This window comes from Salvelinus namaycush, unplaced genomic scaffold, assembly GCF_016432855.1.
Source record: "Salvelinus namaycush isolate Seneca unplaced genomic scaffold, SaNama_1.0 Scaffold662, whole genome shotgun sequence".
NCBI classification, from domain to species: Eukaryota; Metazoa; Chordata; class Actinopteri; order Salmoniformes; family Salmonidae; genus Salvelinus; species Salvelinus namaycush.
The window spans coordinates 1,670-26,210 of NW_024061378.1; the positions used below are offsets into that span (position 1 = coordinate 1,670).

General features: G+C 48.8%; 1 protein-coding gene across 1 annotated transcript in view; it reads right to left on the minus strand.

The window, feature by feature from the left end:
- Positions 1-564: 564 nt before the first annotated feature.
- Positions 565-24,541, minus strand: part of LOC120042374 (mitotic spindle assembly checkpoint protein MAD1-like) — a 40,122-nt gene continuing 16,145 nt past the window's right edge. Inside the window, exons 10-14 of the mRNA XM_038987204.1 lie at positions 18,463-18,549; positions 13,615-13,759; positions 6,630-6,770; positions 2,523-2,579; positions 565-660 (exon numbers count right to left, since the gene is read on the minus strand). Of these exons, the coding sequence (XP_038843132.1) occupies positions 565-660; positions 2,523-2,579; positions 6,630-6,770; positions 13,615-13,759; positions 18,463-18,549 (526 nt within the window). The remainder of the gene's footprint in view (positions 661-2,522; positions 2,580-6,629; positions 6,771-13,614; positions 13,760-18,462; positions 18,550-24,541) is intronic.

Consider the following 24,541-nt stretch of genomic DNA (forward strand, 5'->3'; position numbering starts at 1 on the left):
CTCTCTCTCAAACTAAACTCTCCTCCATGCACCCTTGCCAGCCGCCTGGCCCCCGCGCTCCCTAGCCAGCCGCCTGGCCCCCGCGCTCCCTAGCCCCCACGCTCCCTAGCCAGCCGCCGGGGCCCCCACGCTCACTCCATTCTCTCTCACCCTGCACTCATCTGAACTCTCTCCTCTCTCACCCTCCACTCATCTGAACCCTCTCTCCTCTCTCACCCTCCACTCATCTGAACTCTCTCCTCTCTCACCCTCCACTCATCTGAACTCTCTCTCCTCTCTCACCCTCCACTCATCTGAACTCTCTCTCCTCTCTCACCCTCCACTCATCTGAACTCTCTCTCCTCTCTCACCCTCCACTCATCTGAACTCGCTCTCCTCTCTCACCCTCCACTCATCTGAACTCTCTCCTCTCTCACCCTCCACTCATCTGAACTCTCTCCTCTCTCACCCTCCACTCATCTGAACTCTCTCCTCTCTCACCGTCCACTCATCTGAACTCTCTCCTCTCTGTAAATGGTTCAGTATGGTAGTAATACAGATACTTCTATGGGTGTTAAGTGTGAGTTACCGGAGTGTGTTGACTTCCTCGTTCGTTGCTAAGGGGTTGCCCTCGGCGACGGAGTCTTGCTGCTTCTTCATAACCTCCAGCTCCAACTCCATCTAGAACACAGAGACACACACACTTACTAACCCAGACTAACATAAAAACAGATCCAATCACTCCGATGCCTTCTCCCTCCCTCCGGCCCTCTCTCCCTTCTTCCCCCTCCCTCCGGCCCTCTCTCCCTTCTTCCCCCTCCCTCTGGCCCTCTCTCCCTTCTTCCCCCTCCCTCTGGCCCTCTCTCCCTTCTTCCCCCTCCCTCTGGCCCTCTCTCCCTTCTTCCTCCCTCCCTCTGGCCCTCTCTCCCTTCTTCCTCCCTCCCTCTCTCCCTTCTTCCCCCTCCCTCTGGCCCTCTCTCCCTTCTTCCCCCTCCCTCTGGCCCTCCCTCCCTTCTTCCCCCTCCCTCCGGCCCTCTCTCCCTTCTTCCCCCTCCCTCCGGCCCTCTCTCCCTTCTTCCCCCTCCCTCTGGCCCTCCCTCCCTTCTTCCCCCTCCCTCTGGCCCTCCCTCCCTTCTTCCCCCTCCCTCTGGCCCTCCCTCCCTTCTTCCCCCTCCCTCTGGCCCTCTCTCCCTTCTTCCCCCTCCCTTCTTCCCCCTCCCTCCGGCCCTCTCTCCCTTCCTCCCTCCCTTCTTCCCCCTCCCTCTGGCCCTCTCTCCCTTCCTCCCTCCCTCCCTTCTTCCCCTCCCTCTGGCCCTCTCTCCCTTCCTCCCTTCTTCCCCCTCCCTCCCTCCCTTCTTCCCCCTCCCTCTGGCCCTCTCTCCCTTCTTCCCCCTCCCTCCCTTCTTCCCCCTCCCTCTGGCCCTTCCTCCCTCCCTTCCCCCTCCCGCTGGCCCTCCCTCCCTTCTTCCCCCTCCCTCCGGCCCTCTCTCCCTCCCTCCCTCCCTTCTTCCCCCTCCCTCTGGCCCTCTCTCCCTTCCTCCCTTCTTCCCCCTCCCTCCCTCCCTTCTTCCCCCTCCCTCTGGCCCTCTCTCCCTTCCTCCCTCCCTCCCTTCTCCCCCCCCCCCTCTGGCCCTCTCTCCCTTCTTCCCCCTCCCTCCCTCCCTTCTTCCCCCCCCCTCTGGCCCTCTCTCCCTTCTTCCCCCTCCCTCCCTCCTTCCCCCTCCCTCTGGCCCTTCTTCCCCCTCCCTCCCTCCCCCTCCCTCTGGCCCTCTCGCCCTTCTTCCCCCTCCCTCTGGCCCTCTCGCCCTTCTTCCCCCTCCCTCTGGCCCTCTCTCCCTTCTTCCCCCTCCCTCCCTCCCTTCTTCCCCCTCCCTCTGGCCCTCTCTCCCTTCTTCCCCCTCCCTCCCTCCCTTCTTCCCCCAGCCATCCCCCTCCCTCCCTTCATCCATCCATCTCTCCCTCATACATTTCACCCCCTCTCCCTCCATCTCTCCCTCATACATTTCACCCCCTCTCCCTCCATCCATCCATCTCTCCCTCATACATTTCATCCCCTCTCCCTCTATCCATCCATCCATCTCTCCCTTCTCCCCCTCATATATTCCCCCTCCCTCTCTAAATGATCTATACCACTATTCCCTAAACAGACAGCACACAGGTGCATCCCCCTCCATCTGTCTCTCCTCTGATGTAAACTAATCAATGAAGGAGATGGCTGGGAAACAAGGGACGAGAGGACAGGAATGCGGCTAGTGATTCAACACCAATCAGACACACAATGATACATTCATTCATTCCTCTCTCCCTCTTCTGTCTCTCCTCAGACGGAGAGGTAATCACAAGGTGGAGAGACGAGAGGGGGTGTGTGGGTGGGTGTGTGTGTGGCGAGACGAGATGATTTCAAACGTGTCACTTCCCATCACCACGGCAATTGTGACGTTACCCTGGCAACGGGAACAGCCAAGTGTGTGTTATAAACGACCGCCGTCTAGGAAAACCACGCTTTATTTCACAGGGGGTGTGTGAGTGTGTGTGTGACTCACAGTCTGTACTTGTAGTTTGAGGGCCCCAGCCTCCTCTTGAGCTTTAGTCAACAGAACCTGCAGAAGAGGGAGAAAAACACCACTTAGACAGTGTGTGTGTGTGTGTGTGTGTGTGTGTGTGTGTGTGTGTGTGTGTGTGTGTGTGTGTGTGTGTGTGTGTGTGTGCGCGCGGCAGGAAGAGAGAGAAAGACCGGTAGAGAGCGAAATATTGTATAACAGCCGCCACTCTTCCTGGAGGGCTTTCCACTAGATGTTGGAAGATTGGAAGCAAGTCCCCGCAACATTCAGCCACAAGGGCATTAGTGAGGTCGGGCTGTTGGGCGATCAGGCCTGGCTCGCAGTCAGCCATCTGTGAAGGACAGTCAAGTTCTTCCACATCGATCTCGACATAACATTTCTGTATGGACTTTGCTTTATGCACAGGGGCATTGTCATGCTGAAACAGGAAAGGGCCTTCGCCAAACTGCCACGAAGGTGGGAGCACAGAATCATCTAGAATGTCATTGTATGTTGTAGCTTTAAGGTTTCCCTTCACTGGAACTAAGGGGGCCGAACCGTGAAAAACAGCCCCAGACCACTACTCCTCCTCCACCAAACTTTACAGTTGGCGCTATGCATTAGGGCAGGTAGCGTTTTCCTGGCATCCGCCAAACCCAGATTCGCCCGTCGGCCTGCCAGATGGTGAAGCGTGATTAATCCCTCCAGAGAAGGCGTTTCCATCGCTCCAGAGTCCAGTGGCGGTGAACATTTACACCACTCCAGCCGCGAGTGTCATTGAGCACGGTGATGTTAGGCTGCTCGGCCATGGAAACCCATTGAAGCTCAGATCACGTGGTTACCACCCTGCATGAACACGGCTCTGGAATAATAACATCAGCTAGGAAACCAGCCAGCTAACATTAGCTAGCTAGCTAACAGTACACAGTAGCTTGAAATGAAACCATTTTCTGTCAAAATTAGAAACGTATCTGTCATTGTGCTGACGTTGCTTCCAAAGGCAGTTTGGAACTCGGTAGTGAGTGTTGCAACAGAGGACAGACTATTTTTACACGCACTTCAGCGGTCCCGTTCTGCTGAGGTCGTGTTGCCTACCACTTCACGGCTGAGCCATTGTTGCTTCTAGATGCTTCCACTTCACAATAACAGCACTAACAGTTGCCCGGGGCAGCTCTAGCAGGGCAGAAATTTCACAAACTGACTTGTTGGAAAGGTGGCATCCTATGACGGTGCCACGTTGAATGTCACTGAGCTCTTCGGTCAGGCCATTCTGCCAATGTTTGTCTATGGAGATTGCATGGATGTATGCTCAATTTTATACACCTGTCAGCAACGGGTGTGGCTGAAATAGCCTAATAATTTTAAGTGGCGTCAACATAACACACATACATGCACAGTTGAAGTCGGAAGTTTACATACACTTATGTTAGAGTCATTAAAACTCGTTTTTCAAACCACTCCACAAATTTCTTGTTAACAAACATTAGTTTTGGCAAGTCGGTTAGGACATCTACTTTGTGCATGACAAGTAATTTTTCCAACAATTGTTTACAGACAGATTATTTCACTTATAATTCACTGTATCACAATTCCAGTGGGTCAGAAGTTTAGACACTAAGTTGACTGTGGCTTTAAACAGCTTGGGAAATTCCAGAAAATTACGTCATGGCTTTAGAAGCTTCTGATAGCCTAATTGACATCATTTGAGTCAATTGGAGGTGTACCTGTGGATGTATTTCAAGGCCTACCTTCAAACTCAGTGCATCTTTGCTTGACATCATGGAAAAATCAAAAGAAATCAGCCAAGACCTCAGAAGAAACAGTGCTGACCTCCACAAGTCTGGTTCATCCTTGGGAGCAATTTCCAAATGCCTGAAGGTGCCACGTTCATCTGTACAAACAATAGTACGCAAGTATAAACACCATGGGACCACGCAGCCGTCATACCGCTCAGGAAGGAGACGCGTTCTGTCTCCTAGAGATGAACGTACTTTGGTGCGAAAAGTGCAAATCAATTCCAGAACAGCAAAGGACCTTGTGAAGATGGAGGAAACAGGTACAAAAGTATCTATATCCACAGGAAAACGAGTCCTATATCGACATAACCTGAAAGGCTGCTCAGCAAGGAAGAAGCCACTGCTCCAAAACCGCCATAAAAAAGCCAGACTACAGTTTGCAACTGCACATGGGGACAAAGATCGTACTTTTTGGAGAAAGGTCCTCTGGTCTGATGAAACAAAAATATAACTGTTTGGCCATAATGACCATCGATATGTTTGGAGGAAAAAGGGGGAGGCTTGCCAGCCGAAGAACACCATCCCAACACTGAAGCTAGGGGGAGGCAGCATCATGTTGTGGGGCTGCTTTGCTGCAGGAGGGACTGGTGCACTTCAAAATAGATGGCATCATGAGGCAGGAAAACTATGTGGATATATTGAAGCAACATCACAAGACATCAGTCGGGAAGTTAAAGCTTGGTCGCAAATGGGTCTTCCAAAATGGACAATGATCCCAAGCATACTTCCAAAGTTGTGGCAAAATGGCTTAAGGACAACAAAGTCAAGGTATTGGAGTGGCCATCACAAAGCCCTGACCTCAATCCTATAGAACATTTGTGGGCAGAACTGAAAAAGCATGTGCAAGCAAGGAGGCCTACAAACCTGACTCAGTTACACCAGCTCTGTCAGGAGGAATGGGCCAAAATTCACCCAACTTATTGTGGGAAGCTTGTAGAAGGCTACCCAAAACGTTTGACCCAAGTTAAACAATTTAAAGGCAATGCTACCAAATACTAATTGAGTGTATGTAAACTTCTGACCCACTGGGAATGTGATGAAAGAAATAAAAGCCGCCCTACAGAAGGGGCCCGCCCTACAGAAGGGGCCCGCCCTACAGAAGGGGCCCGCCCTACAGAAGGGGCCCGCCCTACAGAAGGGGCCCGCCCTACAGAAGGGGCCCGCCCTACAGAAGGGGCCCGCCCTACAGAAGGGGCCCGCCCTACAGATTGGCCCTGCCCTACAGTAGGGTCCGTACTATAGTAGGGTTCTGTCTATGAGCTCGTCAGTGTTGGTAATCCTCTATTAAATGTAGAGGAGCTGCATAAGTGTTGCTCTCCACTTCCTGAAGGATCAAGTTCTGAAAAATCTGTGGGATTAGAGTATGATAGATAAAGAGATGGAGAAAACACCTGTCTCCGGATTACATCTTCAAACTAGGGGGCAACCGTTGCATGGCATTCCTGACAGGGAGACACGTCCATCATGCATAATGATGTATACAGGTAAGATAGTTAGCTACATTTTCAGATATTACACGTTTCTAATTTTGACAGAAAATGGTTTCGTTTCAAGCTACAGTGTACTGTTAGCTAGCTAGCTAATGTTAGCTGGCTGGTTCCCTAGCTGACATTGTTATTTGTATCCCAGAACCATTTACTTTTCTAGTTAGAGCCTGATGTTAGCTAGCTAACGTTGAACCTGGTTGGTTAGCTCCCAGCACTGTGGCAGTGTTCATTGTTGTTTAACTAGCTAACGTTAACATGTTGGCTCGTTAGCTAACGTTAAGTGACGTGTGTGATCTTACACTTTGTTTGCCTAGCTAGGTTCATTGTTTACCTAACTAGCTAGGTTCATTGTTTACCTAACTAGCTAGGTTCATTGTTTACCTAACTAGCTAGCTATTTGTCTTAAGCTAAAGTGTACTGTTAGTAGAGCGCCAGGTGTTCGCTAAGTGTTCGCTCCAAGAGCGAAACGAGATGGGTGGGGCTAAGGCTTAAGAGGGTGTGAACGATGCTGAATGGGTGTAGACAAAGAAGAGCTCTTCACTAGATACCAAAACATTCAAAGGCCATTTTCTCAAAAGTGAGTTTACAAGTTGATCAACTTCAAAGCAGAATTACTTTCCCATTGTTTCCTCAACTGTAGTGTATGATATACCATTTTGTAGCTCTGAGTCGCTACTTTATCCAATGTAAAAAACTATTTCAAATGTTGCTACATAGGACCAGACAGACAGACAGTAGAGACTGCAGTGAGACATATCCTGTACACCGCATCATCCTTACAGCACAGAGAGGGGTCACCTAGCAGAACAGACAGAGACTCTCCATACCTCCATCTCTGTATTGTGGTTCTGTGTCTTGGTCAGTATATCTTCTGCCTCTCTGAGTCTGCGGTTGAGTTGAGGAGTGTAGTCGCTAGAAGACAGCTCACTATCATAGGACTCCAGGATGGCACGCATCCCATCACGCTCCTGGAACACACGGAAAGAGAGACCGTGAGGCAACTAAAAACACATTGATTATTGAGGCACATAGGCTTTTGTCATAAACCATTTAAAAAATGTTTTATTTCAGTTAAGAACAAATTCTTATTTACAATGACGCGCTAGCTACCCCGGGCCAAACACGGACAACTCTGGGCCAAATGTGCGCCGCCCTATGGGACTATGAGTGCATTTCACAACACTTTTAGGTTGTAATCATATTATAATGCTTGTAGTTATAGTCACCAATCAACTGCATTAATTAAATTGATAAAAATGTAGATGCTAATCTGGCTAACGGCGCTAACCATAGTACTGTATCTGAATGTATCAAGCATTTCGCTACACCCGCAATAACATCTGCTAAACACGTGTATGTGAATATTTTTTGTTTGAGTGTAGATGCTAATCTGGCTAACAGCCCTACTCATAGTCCTGTATCTGCTGGTCCGACTGCTACATGCAAATTTTTTTTTTTAACAATAATAGCTGAGTTTAAATCTTAGCGACAGTCTTAAAACATTTATGAAATCATTACCAGAATCCAAGTCTCTCAGCCTGCATCTTTGGTGCTAACGTTAGCAATGCTAGCTAGCTAAGTAACTAACCCGGCTGCATTCTGAAATAAAGTGTTGTCAACGATACAGACACAGCGACTGTCCAAGCAACCATCCAACACTGGAGACCTATTAGAAGTAACAAAAAAATCGACAAGTAATTCACTATGAAAAGAATAGGTTATCTGGAAAGAGAGCAATGGCCGCCGACATGTTATAGAGAGCGTTGAAAATTAATGTCCATAAAAAAACATATACACATTAGTCATCTCAGGGATTCTTCTTAAATACGCAACACAGTGGAAATGTCAGAGGTTCTCTCGTCATTAAACAGTCCTCCTAAAAATAAAAAAATGAGACAAAATGTCTAAATAGTTTCTAATAATATCCCAAGTGTTCATGCTGGTGGAGTTGACCTTTAAGAGCACACAACTGGCCCCCTTTAACATGTGTGTATGTGCCTCTCATTTCCAAGTCAATTAAACGGAGACCTGTGGAAGTAACTCTCCTTAAAAATCACTCTCTCTGGGACGTGTGGGCCTGTGAAGGTCATGGCATTTTTGGACGACGGTAATTGGCCAGCCAAATGACCGCGGTCACCATAACAACCGTTGGAAGACGGGACGGCCGGGGATTCGTGCGGTTGAATCCGTTTCAGCGGTAAAAGATTCTTAACGTCTCCTTGCTGAAATGAGGAATGTTCATTCTGTTGTTAACGGCTGCGGATCATGTAGTGAGCGGCTGGGGATCATGTAATGAGCGGCTGCGGATCATGTAATGAGCGGCTGGGGATCATGTGATGAGCGGCTGCGGATCATGTGATGAGCGGCTGCGGATCATGTAATGAGCGGCTGCGGATCATGTAATGAGCGGCTGGGGATCATGTGATGAGCGGCTGGGGATCATGTAGTGAGCGGCTGGGGATCATGTAATGAGCGGCTGCGGATCATGTAGTGAGCGGCTGGGGATCATGTAATGAGCGGCTGGGGATCATGTAATGAGCGGCTGGGGATCATGTAGTGAGCGGCTGGGGATCATGTAGTGAGCGGCTGGGGATCATGTAGTGAGCGGCTGGGGATCATGTAATGAGCGGCTGCGGATCATGTAGTGAGCGGCTGGGGATCATGTAATGAGCGGCTGGGGATCATGTAATGAGCGGCTGCGGATCATGTAGTGAGCGGCTGGGGATCATGTAGTGAGCGGCTGGGGATCATGTAATGAGCGGCTGCGGATCATGTAGTGAGCGGCTGGGGATCATGTAATGAGCGGCTGGGGATCATGTAATGAGCGGCTGCGGATCATGTAGTGAGCGGCTGGGGATCATGTAATGAGCGGCTGGGGATCATGTAGTGAGCGGCTGGGGATCATGTAGTGAGCGGCTGGGGATCATGTAGTGAGCGGCTGGGGATCATGTAGTGAGCGGCTGGGGATCATGTAATGAGCGGCTGGGGATCATGTGATGAGCGGCTGCGGATCATGTAGTGAGCGGCTGCGGATCATGTAGTGAGCGGCTGCGGATCATGTAGTGAGCGGCTGGGGATCATGTAGTGAGCGGCTGCGGATCATGTAGTGAGCGGCTGTGGATCATGTAATGAGCGGCTGCGGATCATGTAGTGAGCGGCTGGGGATCATGTAATGAGCGGCTGGGGATCATGTAGTGAGCGGCTGGGGATCATGTAGTGAGCGGCTGGGGATCATGTAATGAGCGGCTGCGGATCATGTAGTGAGCGGCTGTGGATCATGTAATGAGCGGCTGCGGATCATGTAGTGAGCGGCTGGGGATCATGTAATGAGCGGCTGGGGATCATGTAGTGAGCGGCTGGGGATCATGTAATGAGCGGCTGGGGATCATGTAGTGAGCGGCTGGGGATCATGTAATGAGCGGCTGGGGATCATGTAATGAGCGGCTGTGGATCATGTAGTGAGCGGCTGGGGATCATGTAATGAGCGGCTGCGGATCATGTAGTGAGCGGCTGGGGATCATGTAATGAGCGGCTGCGGATCATGTAGTGAGCGGCTGGGGATCATGTAATGAGCGGCTGCGGATCATGTAGTGAGCGGCTGCGGATCATGTAATGAGCGGCTGGGGATCATGTAGTGAGCGGCTGGGGATCATGTAATGAGCGGCTGCGGATCATGTAATGAGCGGCTGCGGATCATGTAGTGAGCGGCTGCGGATCATGTAATGAGCGGCTGGGGATCATGTAATGAGCGGCTGTGGATCATGTAATGAGCGGCTGCGGATCATGTAATGAGCGGCTGGGGATCATGTAATGAGCGGCTGTGGATCATGTAGTGAGCGGCTGCGGATCATGTAATGAGCGGCTGGGGATCATGTAATGAGCGGCTGTGGATCATGTAATGAGCGGCTGCGGATCATGTAATGAGCGGCTGGGGATCATGTAATGAGCGGCTGCGGATCATGTAGTGAGCGGCTGGGGATCATGTAATGAGCGGCTGCGGATCATGTAGTGAGCGGCTGCGGATCATGTAATGAGCGGCTGGGGATCATGTAATGAGCGGCTGCGGATCATGTAGTGAGCGGCTGCGGATCATGTAGTGAGCGGCTGGGGATCATGTAATGAGCGGCTGCGGATCATGTAATGAGCGGCTGGGGATCATGTAATGAGCGGCTGTGGATCATGTAATGAGCGGCTGCGGATCATGTAGTGAGCGGCTGGGGATCATGTAGTGAGCGGCTGGGGATCATGTAATGAGCGGCTGGGGATCATGTAATGAGCGGCTGCGGATCATGTAGTGAGCGGCTGCGGATCATGTAGTGAGCGGCTGGGGATCATGTAGTGAGCGGCTGCGGATCATGTGATGAGCGGCTGCGGATCATGTGATGAGCGGCTGCGGATCATGTAGTGAGCGGCTGGGGATCATGTGATGAGCGGCTGCGGATCATGTAGTGAGCGGCTGGGGATCATGTGATGAGCGGCTGCGGATCATGTAATGAGCGGCTGCGGATCATGTAGTGAGCGGCTGGGGATCATGTAGTGAGCGGCTGGGGATCATGTAGTGAGCGGCTGGGGATCATGTAGTGAGCGGCTGGGGATCATGTAGTGAGCGGCTGGGGATCATGTAATGAGCGGCTGGGGATCATGTAGTGAGCGGCTGGGGATCATGTAATGAGCGGCTGCGGATCATGTAGTGAGCGGCTGGGGATCATGTAGTGAGCGGCTGGGGATCATGTAATGAGCGGCTGGGGATCATGTAGTGAGCGGCTGCGGATCATGTAATGAGCGGCTGGGGATCATGTAATGAGCGGCTGCGGATCATGTAATGAGCGGCTGGGGATCATGTAGTGAGCGGCTGTGGATCATGTAGTGAGCGGCTGGGGATCATGTAGTGAGCGGCTGGGGATCATGTAATGAGCGGCTGCGGATCATGTAATGAGCGGCTGTGGATCATGTAATGAGCGGCTGCGGATCATGTAATGAGCGGCTGTCAAATCAGTCGAGAGAGAGAAAGACCAAAATTGTGTGAAATGACTGTTTAATTCAGACTGACTCAACTTTGGTTGTTTTCTCGCCAGTCATTTGTCACAGAACAAACAACCTGGTATGAACTGAGACCAATCACACACAACACATTGACACACACGAAGGTGTAAAGATGTCCTACTCCGGGTGCTTACTGTGACCCCCCCCCCCCCCCACACACACACGAGGTTACGTGCTGCCCACACTAAACTAAGTCTCTGCCCGCAGGCTTCTGACTGTCTATTAAGACTTAATGAAATGTACTATCTTAATAACAAATCACACAGGTCAACTGATAAAACACACACACAACAGACACACCAGACACACACAACACACCAGACACACACGACACACACACAACACACCAGACACACACACACAACACACCAGACACACACAACACACCAGACACACACACACAACACACCAGACACACACACACACAACACACCAGACACACACACACACAACACACCAGACACACACACACAACACACCAGACACACACACACACCAGACACACACACACAACACACCAGACACACACACACAACACACCAGACACACACACACAACACACCAGACACACACAGATAACAGTTCCATTTATCATTTTATTATTTTCATAAATGTTTTTATTTATTTATATAAACAAAATTGGTTTTGGTCAACTTATCTGTTGTGATAATAGGAGTCTACCAGGTCAACACACACACACACACACACACACACACACACACACACACACACACACACACACACACACACACACACACACACACACACACACACACACACACACACACACACACACACACACACACACACACACACACACACACACACACACACAGTCATCTCTGTGTAACCCGGATTAAAGAATGTGTTGGCTAATATGAGACTATGATGAGAAACATTGTCCAGCCTAAAGCAGGTGTGTCTCTTATCTCTGAGCCCTCCTTAAAGGGGGACTTCAGGATACTGGTAGAGGCCCTTCATCTACTTCCCCAGAGTCACATGAACTCCTGGATAACATTTATATACAGTGGGGCAAAAAAGTATTTAGTCAGCCACCAATTGTGCAAGTTCTCCCACTTAAAAAGATGAGGCCTGTAATTTTCATCATAGGTACACTTCAACTATGACAGACAAAATGAAAAGAAAAAAAATCCAGAAAATCACATTGTAGGATTTTTAATGAATTTATTTGCAAATTATGGTGGAAAATAAGTATTTGGTCACCTACAAACAAGCAAGATTTCTGGCTCTCACAGACCTGTAACTTCTTCTTTAAGAGGCTCCTCTGTCCTCCACTCGTTACCTGTATTAATGGCACCTGTTTGAACTTGTTATCAGTATAAAAGACACCTGTCCACAACCTCAAACAGTCACACTCCAAACTCCACTATGGCCAAGACCAAAGAGCTGTCAAAGGACACCAGAAACAAAATTGTAGACCTGCACCAGGCTGGGAAGACTGAATCTGCAATAGGTAAGCAGCTTGGTTTGAAGAAATAAACTGTGGGAGCAATTATTAGGAAATGGAAGACATACAAGACCACTGATAATCTCCCTCGATCTGGGGCTCCACGCAAGATCTCACCCTGTGGGGTCAAAATGATCACAAGAACGGTGAGCAAAAATCCCAGAACCACACGGGGGGACCTAGTGAATGACCTGCAGAGAGCTGGGACCAAAGTAACAAAGCCTACCATCAGTAACACACTACGCCGCCAGGGACTCAAATCCTGCAGTGCCAGACGTGTCCCCCTGCTTAAGCCAGTACATGTCCAGGCCCGTCTGAAGTTTGCTAGAGAGCATTTGGATGATCAAGAAGAAGATTGGGAGAATGTCATATGGTCAGATGAAACCAAAATATAACTTTTTGGTAAAAACTCAACTCGTCGTGTTTGGAGGACAAAGAATGCTGAGTTGCATCCAAAGAACACCATACATACTGTGAAGCATGGGGGTGGAAACATCATGCTTTGGGGCTGTTTTTCTGCAAGGGGACCAGGACGACTGATCCGTGTAAAGGAAAGAATGAATGGGGCCATGTATCGTGAGATTTTGAGTGAAAACCTCCTTCCATCAGCAAGGGCATTGAAGATGAAACGTGGCTGGGTCTTTCAGCATGACAATGATCCCAAACACACCGCCCGGGCAACGAAGGAGTGGCTTCGTAAGAAGCATTTCAAGGTCCTGGAGTGGCCTAGCCAGTCTCCAGATCTCAACCCCATAGAAAATCTTTGGAGGGAGTTGAAAGTCCGTGTTGCCCAGCAACAGCCCCAAAACATCACTGCTCTAGAGGAGATCTGCATGGAGGAATGGGCCAAAATACCAGCAACAGTGTGTGAAAACCTTGTGAAGACTTACAGAAAACGTTTGACCTCTGTCATTGCCAACAAAGGGTATATAACAAAGTATTGAGATAAACTTTTGTTATTGACCAAATACTTATTTTCCACCATAATTTGCAAATAAATTCATTAAAAATCCTACAATGTGATTTTCTGGATTTTTCCCCCTTATTTTCCCTCACTATGATGAAAATTACAGGCCTCTATCATCTTTTTAAGTGGGAGAACTTGCACAATTGGTGGCTGACTAAATACTTTTTTGCCCCACAGTACGTCTCCGCAGGCAGTTTGAAGGAAGTTGCTAACTAGCGTAAGCGCAATGATAGAGTCTACTGTAGTTAGCATCGGCTCGCTAAACTCCCTCTAACTTCCTTCAGAAGGGACACAGAGACATAACGACGGTGTCCACCAGGTCATCTGACACTACCTTGGTGAGGAGCAGCACTCTCTTCTGTAGTCGTCTGACCAGGGATTCCTGGGTCTCTCTCTTCTTCTGCTCTTCTAGAGCTTTAGAACGTAGCGACAACAGCTCCCCCTGGAGGTCAGTCTTAGACCGCTCCACCGACCTACAGCTGGGGGGAGGGAGAGGAGAGAGCTTTAGAACTTAGCGACAACAGCTCCCCCTGGAGGTCAGTCTTAGTCCGCTCCACCGACCTACAGCTGGGGGGGAGAGATGAGAGAGCTTTAGAACGTAGCGACAACAGCTCCCCCTGGAGGTCAGTCTTAGACCGCTCCACTGACCTACAGCTGGGGAGTGGGGGGGGGCTTTAGAACGTAGACAACAGCTCCCCCTGGAGAACAGCCTTAGACCGTTCCACTGACCTACAGCTGGGGGGGGGAGGACAAGGGGAGGAGAGAGGGAGTCTAAATCCCCCCTCTCTCTTCTGTCCCTCTTAATGTGTGCGTGCCAATAATAATACATTGTCCATAAGTGTACACTTGTTCACGGCTTCCCACAAATCTTACAGCATTGGATCGGGAGGAATGAACAAGAGGAAGCTTCCAACAAATCTTACAGCATTGGATCGGGAGGAATGAACAAGAGGAAGCTTCCCACAAATCTTACAGCATTGGATCGGGAGGAATGAACAAGAGGAAGCTTCCACCATGGTTCTTAAACCTCATTTCCTTTCAAATCAGTGAAGGGAAGTGAACACAGAGGAAGGAGAGATATCCTCCCTGTTCTCTCTACTTTCCTCAGTCCTTCTCGTTTCGGCTTCCTCCTCCCTCCCCCTGCACTCCATCTCTCCTCGTTATCTAGTGCTTCTAAACAGTGTTATATTTCATAATTAGCTCCGTATGGATCAAGAGAGGGTAGCTCGTTAGCTAACGACTAGCACAAACACGCACAAACACGCACACACAGACACACACAGACACACACCTCTATGCTGGGGTTTAGTGAAGCGGTACTAACGAAGTCAAGATGAGTCTAATTAGCTGTCTGACTATTTAGATCAAACCCACACTACTGGAGGAGGAGGGGGAGAGGAGGGGAGGGAGAGGTGGGGAGGGGGAGGAGGGGACATGATAGAGAGATGGAGAGGTGGGGAGGGGGGAGGAGGGGGACACATGAGGGGTGGGGAGATACTGTATTGGACACATGAGGGATGGGGAGATACTGTATTGGACACATGAGGGATGGGGAGATACTGTATTGGACACATGAGGGGTGGGGAGATACTGTATTGGACACATGAGGGGTGGGGAGATACTGTATTGGACACATGAGGGATGGGGAGATACTGTATTGGACACATGAGAGGTGGGAGATACTGTATTGGACACATGAAGGGTGGGGAGATACTGTATTGGACACATGAAGGGTGGGGAGATACTGTATTGGGACACATGAGGGTGAGGGATGGGAGATACTGTATTGGACACATGAGGGGTGGGGAGATACTGTATTGGGACACGAGGGTGAGGGATGGGAGATACTGTATTGGGACATGAGGGGTGGGGAGATACTGTATTGGGACACATGAGGGTGAGGGATGGGAGATACTGTATTGACACATGAGGGGTGGGGAGATACTGTATTGGACACATGAGGGGTGGGGAGATACTGTATTGGACACATGAGGGATGGGAGATACTGTATTGGACACATGAGGGATGGGAGATACTGTATTGGACACATGAGGGATGGGAGATACTGTATTGGACACATGAGGGATGGGGAGATACTGTATTGGACACATGAGGGATGGGGAGATACTGTATTGGACACATGAGGGATGGGAGATACTGTATTGGACACATGAGGGATGGGAGATACTGTATTGGACACATGAGGGATGGGAGATACTGTATTGGACACATGAGGGATGGGGAGATACTGTATTGGACACATGAGGGATGGGGAGATACTGTATTGGACACATGAGGGATGGGGAGGGGGAAGGAGGGGGAGCCGGGAAGAAGGGGCGGGCGATCAAGGTAGAAGAGGGAAGAAATACAAACATATCTTAGAGCTACTCTGAAGAAAGCTACAGGAAGTAAAAACTTAAGAGCATCTGATACCTATAGTTCTATAGCACGCTAACTAAACAGAGTATCTGATACCTATAGTTCTATAGCACGCTAACTAAACAGAGCATCTGATACCTATAGCACGCTAACTAAACATAGCATCTGATACCTACAGTTCTATAGCACGCTAACTAAACAGAGCATCTGATACCTACAGTTCTATAGCACGCTAACTAAACAGAGCATCTGATACCTATAGTTCTATAGCACGCTAACTAAACAGAGCATCTGATACCTATAGTTCTATAGCACGCTAACTAAACAGAGCATCTGATACCTACAGTTCTATAGCACGCTAACTAAACATAGCATCTGATACCTATAGTTCTATAGCACGCTAACATAGCATCTGATACCTACAGTTCTATAGCACGCTAACTAAACAGAGCATCTGATACCTACAGTTCTATAGCACGCTACCTAAACAGAGCATCTGATACCTATAGTTCTATAGCACGCTAACTAAACAGAGCATCTGATACCTATAGTTCTATAGCACGCTAACTAAACAGAGCATCTGATACCTATAGTTCTATAGCACGCTAACTAAACAGAGCATCTGATACCTATAGTTCTATAGCACGCTAACTAAACAGAGCATCTGATACCTATAGTTCTATAGCACGCTAACTAAACAGAGCATCTGATACCTACAGTTCTATAGCACGCTAACTAAACAGAGCATCTGATACCTATAGTTCTATAGCACGCTAACTAAACAGAGCATCTGATACCTATAGTTCTATAGCACGCTAACTAAACAGAGCATCTGATACCTATAGTTCTATAGTACGCTAACTACACAGAGCATCTGATACCTATAGTTCTATAGCACGCTAACTAAACAGAGCATCTGATACCTATAGCACGCTAACTAAGCAGAGCATCTGATACCTATAGTTCTATAGCACGCTAACATAGCATCTGATACCTATAGTTCTATAGCACGCTAACATAGCATCTGATACCTATAGTTCTATAGCACGCTAACTAAACAGAGCATCTGATACCTATAGTTCTATAGCACGCTAACTAAACAGAGCATCTGATACCTATAGTTCTATAGCACGCTAACTAAACAGAGCATCTGATACCTACAGTTCTATAGCACGCTAACTAAACAGAGCATCTGATACCTATAGTTCTATAGCACGCTAACTAAACAGAGCATCTGATACCTATAGTTCTATAGCATGCTAACTAAACAGAGCATCTGATACCTACAGTTCTATAGCACGCTAACATAGCATCTGATACCTACAGTTCTATAGCACGCTAACTAAACAGAGCATCTGATACCTACAGTTCTATAGCACGCTAACATAGCATCTGATACCTACAGTTCTATAGCACACTAACTAAACAGAGTATCTGATACCTATAGTTCTATAGCACGCTAACTAAACAGAGCATCTGATACCTATAGTTCTATAGCACGCTAACTAAACAGAGCATCTGATACCTACAGTTCTATAGCACGCTAACTAAACAGAGCATCTGATACCTACAGTTCTATAGCACGCTACCTAAACAGAGCATCTGATACCTATAGTTCTATAGCACGCTAACTAAACAGAGCATCTGATACCTATAGTTCTATAGCACGCTAACTAAACAGAGCATCTGATACCTATAGTTCTATAGCACGCTAACTAAACAGAGCATCTGATACCTATAGTTCTATAGCACGCTAACTAAACAGAGCATCTGATACCTACAGTTCTATAGCACGCTAACTAAACAGAGCATCTGATACCTATAGTTCTATAGCACACTAACTAAACAGAGCATCTGATACCTATAGTTCTATAGCACGCTAACTAAACAGAGCATCTGATACCTATAGTTCTATAGCACGCTAACTAAACAGAGCATCTGATACCTATAGTTCTATAGCACGCTAACTACACAGAGCATCTGATACCTATAGTTCTATAGCACGCTAACTAAACAGAGCATCTGATACCTATAGCACGCTAACTAAACAGAGCATCTGATACCTATAGTTCTATAGCACGCTAACTAAACAGAGCATCTGATACCTATAGTTCTATAGCACGCTAACATAGCATCTGATACCTATAGTTCTATAGCACGCTAACTAAACAGAGCATCTGATACCTATAGTTCTATAGCACGCTAACTAAACAGAGCATCTGATACCTATAGTTCTATAGCATGCTAACTAAACAGAGCATCTGATACCTATAGTTCTATAGCACGCTAACATAGCATCTGATACCTATAGTTCTATAGCACGCTAACATAGCATCTGATACCTATAGTTCTATAGCACGCTAACTAAACAGAGCATCTGATACCTACAGTTCTATAGCACGCTAACTAAACAGAGCATCTGATACCTATAGTTCTATAGCACGCTAACTAAACAGAGCATCTGATACCTATAGCACGCTAACTAAACAGAGCATCTGATACCTATAGTTCTATAGCACGCTAACTAAACAGAGCATCTGATACCTATAGCACGCTAACTAAACAGAGCATCTGATACCTATAGTTCTATAGCACGCTAACTACACTGAACAAAAATATAACGCAACACGTAAAGTGATGGTCTCATGAGCTGAAATAAATGATCCCAGAAATTATCTCATTTTCTATTCAAATATTACATCCCTGTTAGTGAACATTTGTCCTTTGCCAAGATAATCAACCCTTTCACCTGACAGGTGTGGCATATCAATAAGCTGATTAAACATCATGATGTGTATGTTACCTGCTGGTGAGAGTGTAGTTGTGTTGTTTGACAGCGATCTCTCGCTGTTGGATCTGAATCACCTCTCTGGACAGATCCTCTGGTGTCCTGTAGGGGACACAACACAGGGTTAACACACTGCCTGTTCATCCAGAGAGCTCAGAGAGACAGACGTCATGTATTAGACATTCTGATAAACCACATGTCAACCTCCTACCCTGCTGAGACAGAGAGCAGGGGTGGAGGAGAGAGGAGGACAGAGAGAGCAGGGGTGGAGGAGAGAGGAGGACAGAGAGAGCAGGGGTGGAGGAGAGAGGAGGACAGAGAGAGCAGGGGTGGAGGAGAGAGGAGGACAGAGAGAGCAGGGGTGGAGGAGAGAGGAGGACAGAGAGAGCAGGGGTGGAGGAGAGAGGAGGACAGAGGAGGGGTGGAGGAGAGAGGAGGACAGAGCAGGGGTGGAGGAGAGAGGAGGACAGAGAGAAGAGAGAGCAGGGGTGGAGGAGAGAGGAGGACAGAGAGAAGAGAGCAGGGGTGGAGGAGAGAGGAGGACAGAGAGAAGAGAGAGCAGGGGTGGAGGAGAGAGGAGGACAGAGAGAAGAGAGAGCAGGGGTGGAGGAGAGAGGAGGACAGAGAGAAGAGAGAGCAGGGGTGGAGGAGAGAGGAGGACAGAGAGAAGAGAGAGCAGGGGTGGAGGAGAGAGGAGGACAGAGAGAAGAGAGAGCAGGGGTGGAGGAGAGAGGAGGACAGAGAGAAGAGAGAGCAGGGGTGGAGGAGAGAGGAGGACAGAGAGAAGAGAGAGCAGGGGTGGAGGAGAGAGGAGGACAGAGAGAAGAGAGAGCAGGGGTGGAGGAGAGAGGAGGACAGAGAGAAGAGAGAGCAGGGGTGGAGGAGAGAGGAGGACAGAGAGAAGAGAGAGCAGGGGTGGAGGAGAGAGGAGGACAGAGAGAAGAGAGAGCAGGGGTGGAGGAGAGAGGAGGACAGAGAGAAGAGAGAGCAGGGGTGGAGGAGAGAGGAGGACAGAGAGAAGAGAGAGCAGGGGTGGAGGAGAGAGGAGGACAGAGAGAAGAGAGAGCAGGGGTGGAGGAGAGAGGAGGACAGAGAGAAGAGAGAGCAGGGGTGGAGGAGAGAGGAGGACAGAGAGAAGAGAGAGCAGGGGTGGAGGAGAGAGGAGGACAGAGAGAAGAGAGAGCAGGGGTGGAGGAGAGAGGAGGACAGAGAGAAGAGAGAGCAGGGGTGGAGGAGAGAGGAGGACAGAGAGAAGAGAGAGCAGGGGTGGAGGAGAGAGGAGGACAGAGAGAAGAGAGAGCAGGGGTGGAGGAGAGAGGAGGACAGAGAGAAGAGAGAGCAGGGGTGGAGGAGAGAGGAGGACAGAGAGAAGAGAGAGCAGGGGTGGAGGAGAGAGGAGGACAGAGAGAAGAGAGAGCAGGGGTGGAGGAGAGAGGAGGACAGAGAGAAGAGAGAGCAGGGGTGGAGGAGAGAGGAGGACAGAGAGAAGAGAGAGCAGGGGTGGAGGAGAGAGGAGGACAGAGAGAAGAGAGAGCAGGGGTGGAGGAGAGAGGAGGACAGAGGGAAGAGAGAGCATGGGTGGAGGAGAGAGGAGGACAGAGGGAAGAGAGAGCAGGGGTGGAGGAGAGAGGAGGACAGAGGGAAGAGAGAGCAGGGGTGGAGGAGAGAGAAGTACAGAGGGAAGAGAGCAGGGGTGGAGGAGAGAGGAGGACAGAGGGAAGAGAGCAGGGGTGGAGGAGAAGGTGGTCAGAGAGAAGAGAGAGCAGGGGTGGAGGAGAGGAGGACAGAGGGAAGAGAGAGCAGGGGTGGAGGAGAGAGGAGGACAGAGAGAAGAGAGAGCAGGGGTGGAGGAGAGAGGAGGACAGAGAGAAGAGAGAGCAGGGGTGGAGGAGAGAGGAGGACAGAGAGAAGAGAGCAGGGGTGGAGGAGAGAGGAGGACAGAGAGAAGAGAGCAGGGGTGGAGGAGAGAGGAGGACAGAGAGAAGAGAGCAGGGGTGGAGGAGAGAGGAGGACAGAGAGAAGAGAGAGCAGGGGTGGAGGAGAGAGGAGGACAGAGAGAAGAGAGCAGGGGTGGAGGAGAGAGGAGGACAGAGAGAAGAGAGAGAGGAGGACAGAGAGAAGAGAGAGCAGGGGTGGAGGAGAGAGGAGGACAGAGAGAAGAGAGAGCAGGGGTGGAGGAGAGAGGAGGACAGAGAGAAGAGAGAGCAGGGGTGGAGGAGAGAGGAGGACAGAGAGAAGAGAGAGCAGGGGTGGAGGAGAGAGGAGGACAGAGAGAAGAGAGAGCAGGGGTGGAGGAGAGAGGAGGACAGAGAGAAGAGAGAGCAGGGGTGGAGGAGAGAGGAGGACAGAGAGAAGAGAGAGCAGGGGTGGAGGAGAGAGGAGGACAGAGGGAAGAGAGCAGGGGTGGAGGAGAGAGGAGGACAGAGGGAAGAGAGCAGGGGTGGAGGAGAGAGGAGGACAGAGGGAAGAGAGCAGGGATGGAGGAGAGAGGAGGACAGAGGGAAGAGAGCAGGGATGGAGGAGAGAGGAGGACAGAGGGAAGAGAGAGCAGGGGTGGAGGAGAGAGGAGGACAGAGGGAAGAGAGCAGGGATGGAGGAGAGAGGAGGACAGAGGGAAGAGAGCAGGGATGGAGGAGAGAGGAGGACAGAGGGAAGAGAGAGCAGGGGTGGAGGAGAGAGGAGGACAGAGGGAAGAGAGCATGGGTGGAGGAGAGAGGAGGACAGAGAGAAGAGAGAGCAGAGGACAGAGGGAAGAGAGAGCATGGGTGGAGGAGAGAGGAGGACAGAGAGAAGAGAGAGCAGGGGTGGAGGAGAGAGGAGGACAGAGAGAAGAGAGAGCATGGGTGGAGGAGAGAGGAGGACAGAGAGAAGAGAGAGCAGAGGACAGAGGGAAGAGAGAGCATGGGTGGAGGAGAGAGGAGGACAGAGGGAAGAGAGGAGGACAGAGGGAAGAGAGAGCAGGAGTGGAGGAGAGAGGAGGACAGAGGGAAGAGAGCAGGGGTGGAGGAGAGAGGAGGACAGAGGGAAGAGAGGAGGACAGAGGGAAGAGAGAGCAGGAGTGGAGGAGAGAGGAGGACAGAGGGAATAGAGAGCAGGGGTGGAAGGAGAGAGGAGTACAGAGGGAAGAGAGCAATAGAGAAAAGATGAGGACTAATTAGTGTGAGGGAACAGACAGATGGGTAGGTTCTAGAGATCACAAAGCTTGTCAAAGTGCTTGTCTCCAGTCCTAAAGCGTAACTGATGGACCTAGACGCTACAGTAGCTCAATTAACCAACACTGTCGGTATCCCAAGCAGCACCCTATTCCCTATATAGAACACTACTATAGACCAGGGCTCTATATAGAACACTACTATAGACCAGGGCTCTATATAGAACACTACTATAGACCAGGGCTCTATATAGAACACTACTATAGACCAGGGCCCAGAGGGAATCGGGTGCCATTTGGGATGGTTTCTGAATCTAAACTCTCCGGAAGCTTCCATTCTTTCAAGTCCTTAAAGACTAACTATTAAAAGAGTTCCACCAGCCCTTCTCCTCATATGATACAGTCCAGAGCAGTGGTTACTGACCTTCTATCCACCGTGACAGTTTATTAACGTTACGCTGAACAGAGATATAGAGAAACACAACATGTAAAGCGTTGCTCCCATGTTTCATGAACTGGAAGATCACAGGAAATGTTCCATACGCACAAAAACAAAGCTGATTTCTATCAAATTGTATAATAATTCATCCACCCTGACAGGTGTGGCATATCAAGAAGCTGATTAAAACAGCATGATCATTACACAGATGCACCTTGTGCTGGGGACAATAAACAGCCACTAAAATGTGCAGTCGTGTCAAACACACTGCCACAGACGACTCAAGTTGAGGGAGCGTGCAATTAGCATGTTGACTACAGGAATCTCCACTAGAGCTGTTGCCAGAGAAGTAAATGTTCATTTCTCTACCATAAACCGGCTCCAACATAATTTTAGAGAATTTGGCAGTACATCCAACCTGCCTCATAACCGCAGACCGTACGCATGACGCTGTGTGGGCGAGCGGTTTGCTGATGTCAACGTTGTGAACAGAGCGCCCCCTGCTGGCGGTGGGGTTATGGTATAGGCAGGCATAAAGCTACAGACAATGAAAACAATTGCATTTTTCCAATGGCGATTTGAATGTACGAAAATACCCTATCGAGATCCTGATTCCCATTGTGAGGCATCTGTGACCAACAGGTCCATATCTGTATTCCCAGTCGTGTGAAATCCATAGATTAGGACCTAATTTATTTATTTACATTGACTGATTTCCTCATATAAACTGTAACAATTGAATGATTTGCATGTCGTGTTTATATTTCTGTTCAGTATATTTACTGGTAATGACCTCCATCTCATCTGATCCAAACTGAAGGGAAAAAAACTATTTTCTGTGACAAACCTTAAATAGGGTTTATTAACCTAATTCATGATGGTTAATTTGTATGTACCCCTTTAAGAGCATCCCGCAAATCTGGGCTAGAAAACCCCCCGAATATATCCCAGATAAAAACCGTGGACACGAAGCCATGTTTGTTTCTATGGCAGAGGCTGTGGTCCAGCTACGCCCAGAGACATACAGTATATTAACAAATAAATGGCTGAGCTTAAATCAGAATGTTCTAATGGTTCACAGACCGAAGTAAAACAATACAAATAACTTATGATTGTGATGCACCAACTCCTCAGATGATACTATTGTAACAGCTTGAGAACACTGGACTTGAATCAACCAGACAGACGGAACCATGTGACATTCAATGTATTATCTGATGAATCAACCAGACAGATGGAACCATGTGACAGTCAATGTATTATCTGATGAATCAACCAGACAGATGGAACATGTGACAGTCAATGTATTATCTGATGAATCAACCAGACAGATGGAACCATGTGACAGTCAATGTATTATCTGATGAATCAACCAGACAGATGGAACCATGTGACAGTCAATGTATTATCTGATGAATCAACCAGACAGATGGAACCATGTGACAGTCAATGTATTATCTGATGAATCAACCAGACAGATGGAACATGTGACAGTCAATGTATTATCTGATGAATCAACCAGACAGATGGAACATGTGACAGTCAATGTATTATCTGATGAATCAACCAGACAGACGGAACATGTGACATTCAATGTATTATCTGATGAATCAACCAGACAGATGGAACATGTGACAGTCAATGTATTATCTGATGAATCAACCAGACAGACGGAACCCTGTGACATTCAATGTATTATCTGATGAATCAACCAGACAGATGGAACCAGGTGACATTCAATGTATTATCTGATGAATCAACCAGACAGATGGAACCACGTGACAGTCAATGTATTATCTGATGAATCAACCAGACAGATGGAACCATGTGACAGTCAATGTATTATCTGATGAATCAACCAGACAGATGGAACCATGTGACAGTCAATGTATTATCTGATGAATCAACCAGACAGATGGAACCATGTGACATTCAATGTATTATCTGATGAATCAACCAGACAGATGAACCATGTGACATTCAATGTATTATCTGATGAATCAACCAGACAGATGGAACCATGTGACATTCAATGTATTATCTGATGAATCAACCAGACAGATGGAACCACGTGACATTCAATGTATTATCTGATGAATCAACCAGACAGATGGAACCATGTGACATTCAATGTATTATCTGATGAATCAACCAGACAGATGGAACCACGTGACATTCAATGTATTATCTGATGAATCAACCAGACAGATGGAACCCTGTGACAGTCAATGTATTATCTGACTGGTGCTCCCAAGTCAACATCCCAGAGGTCACATTAAGGAGGTCACGTTGTTAAAACAATGTATCAAGATTAGGAAATGTTTTGTGGCACACCCCCGAGAGCTCCTCGAGACACCCCCGAGAGCTCCTCGAGACACCCCCGAGAGCTCCTCGAGACACCCCCGAGAGCTCCTCGAGACACCCCCGAGAGCTCGTCGAGACACACCCGAGAGCTCGTCGAGACACACCCGAGAGCTCGTCGAGACACACCCGAGAGCTCGTCA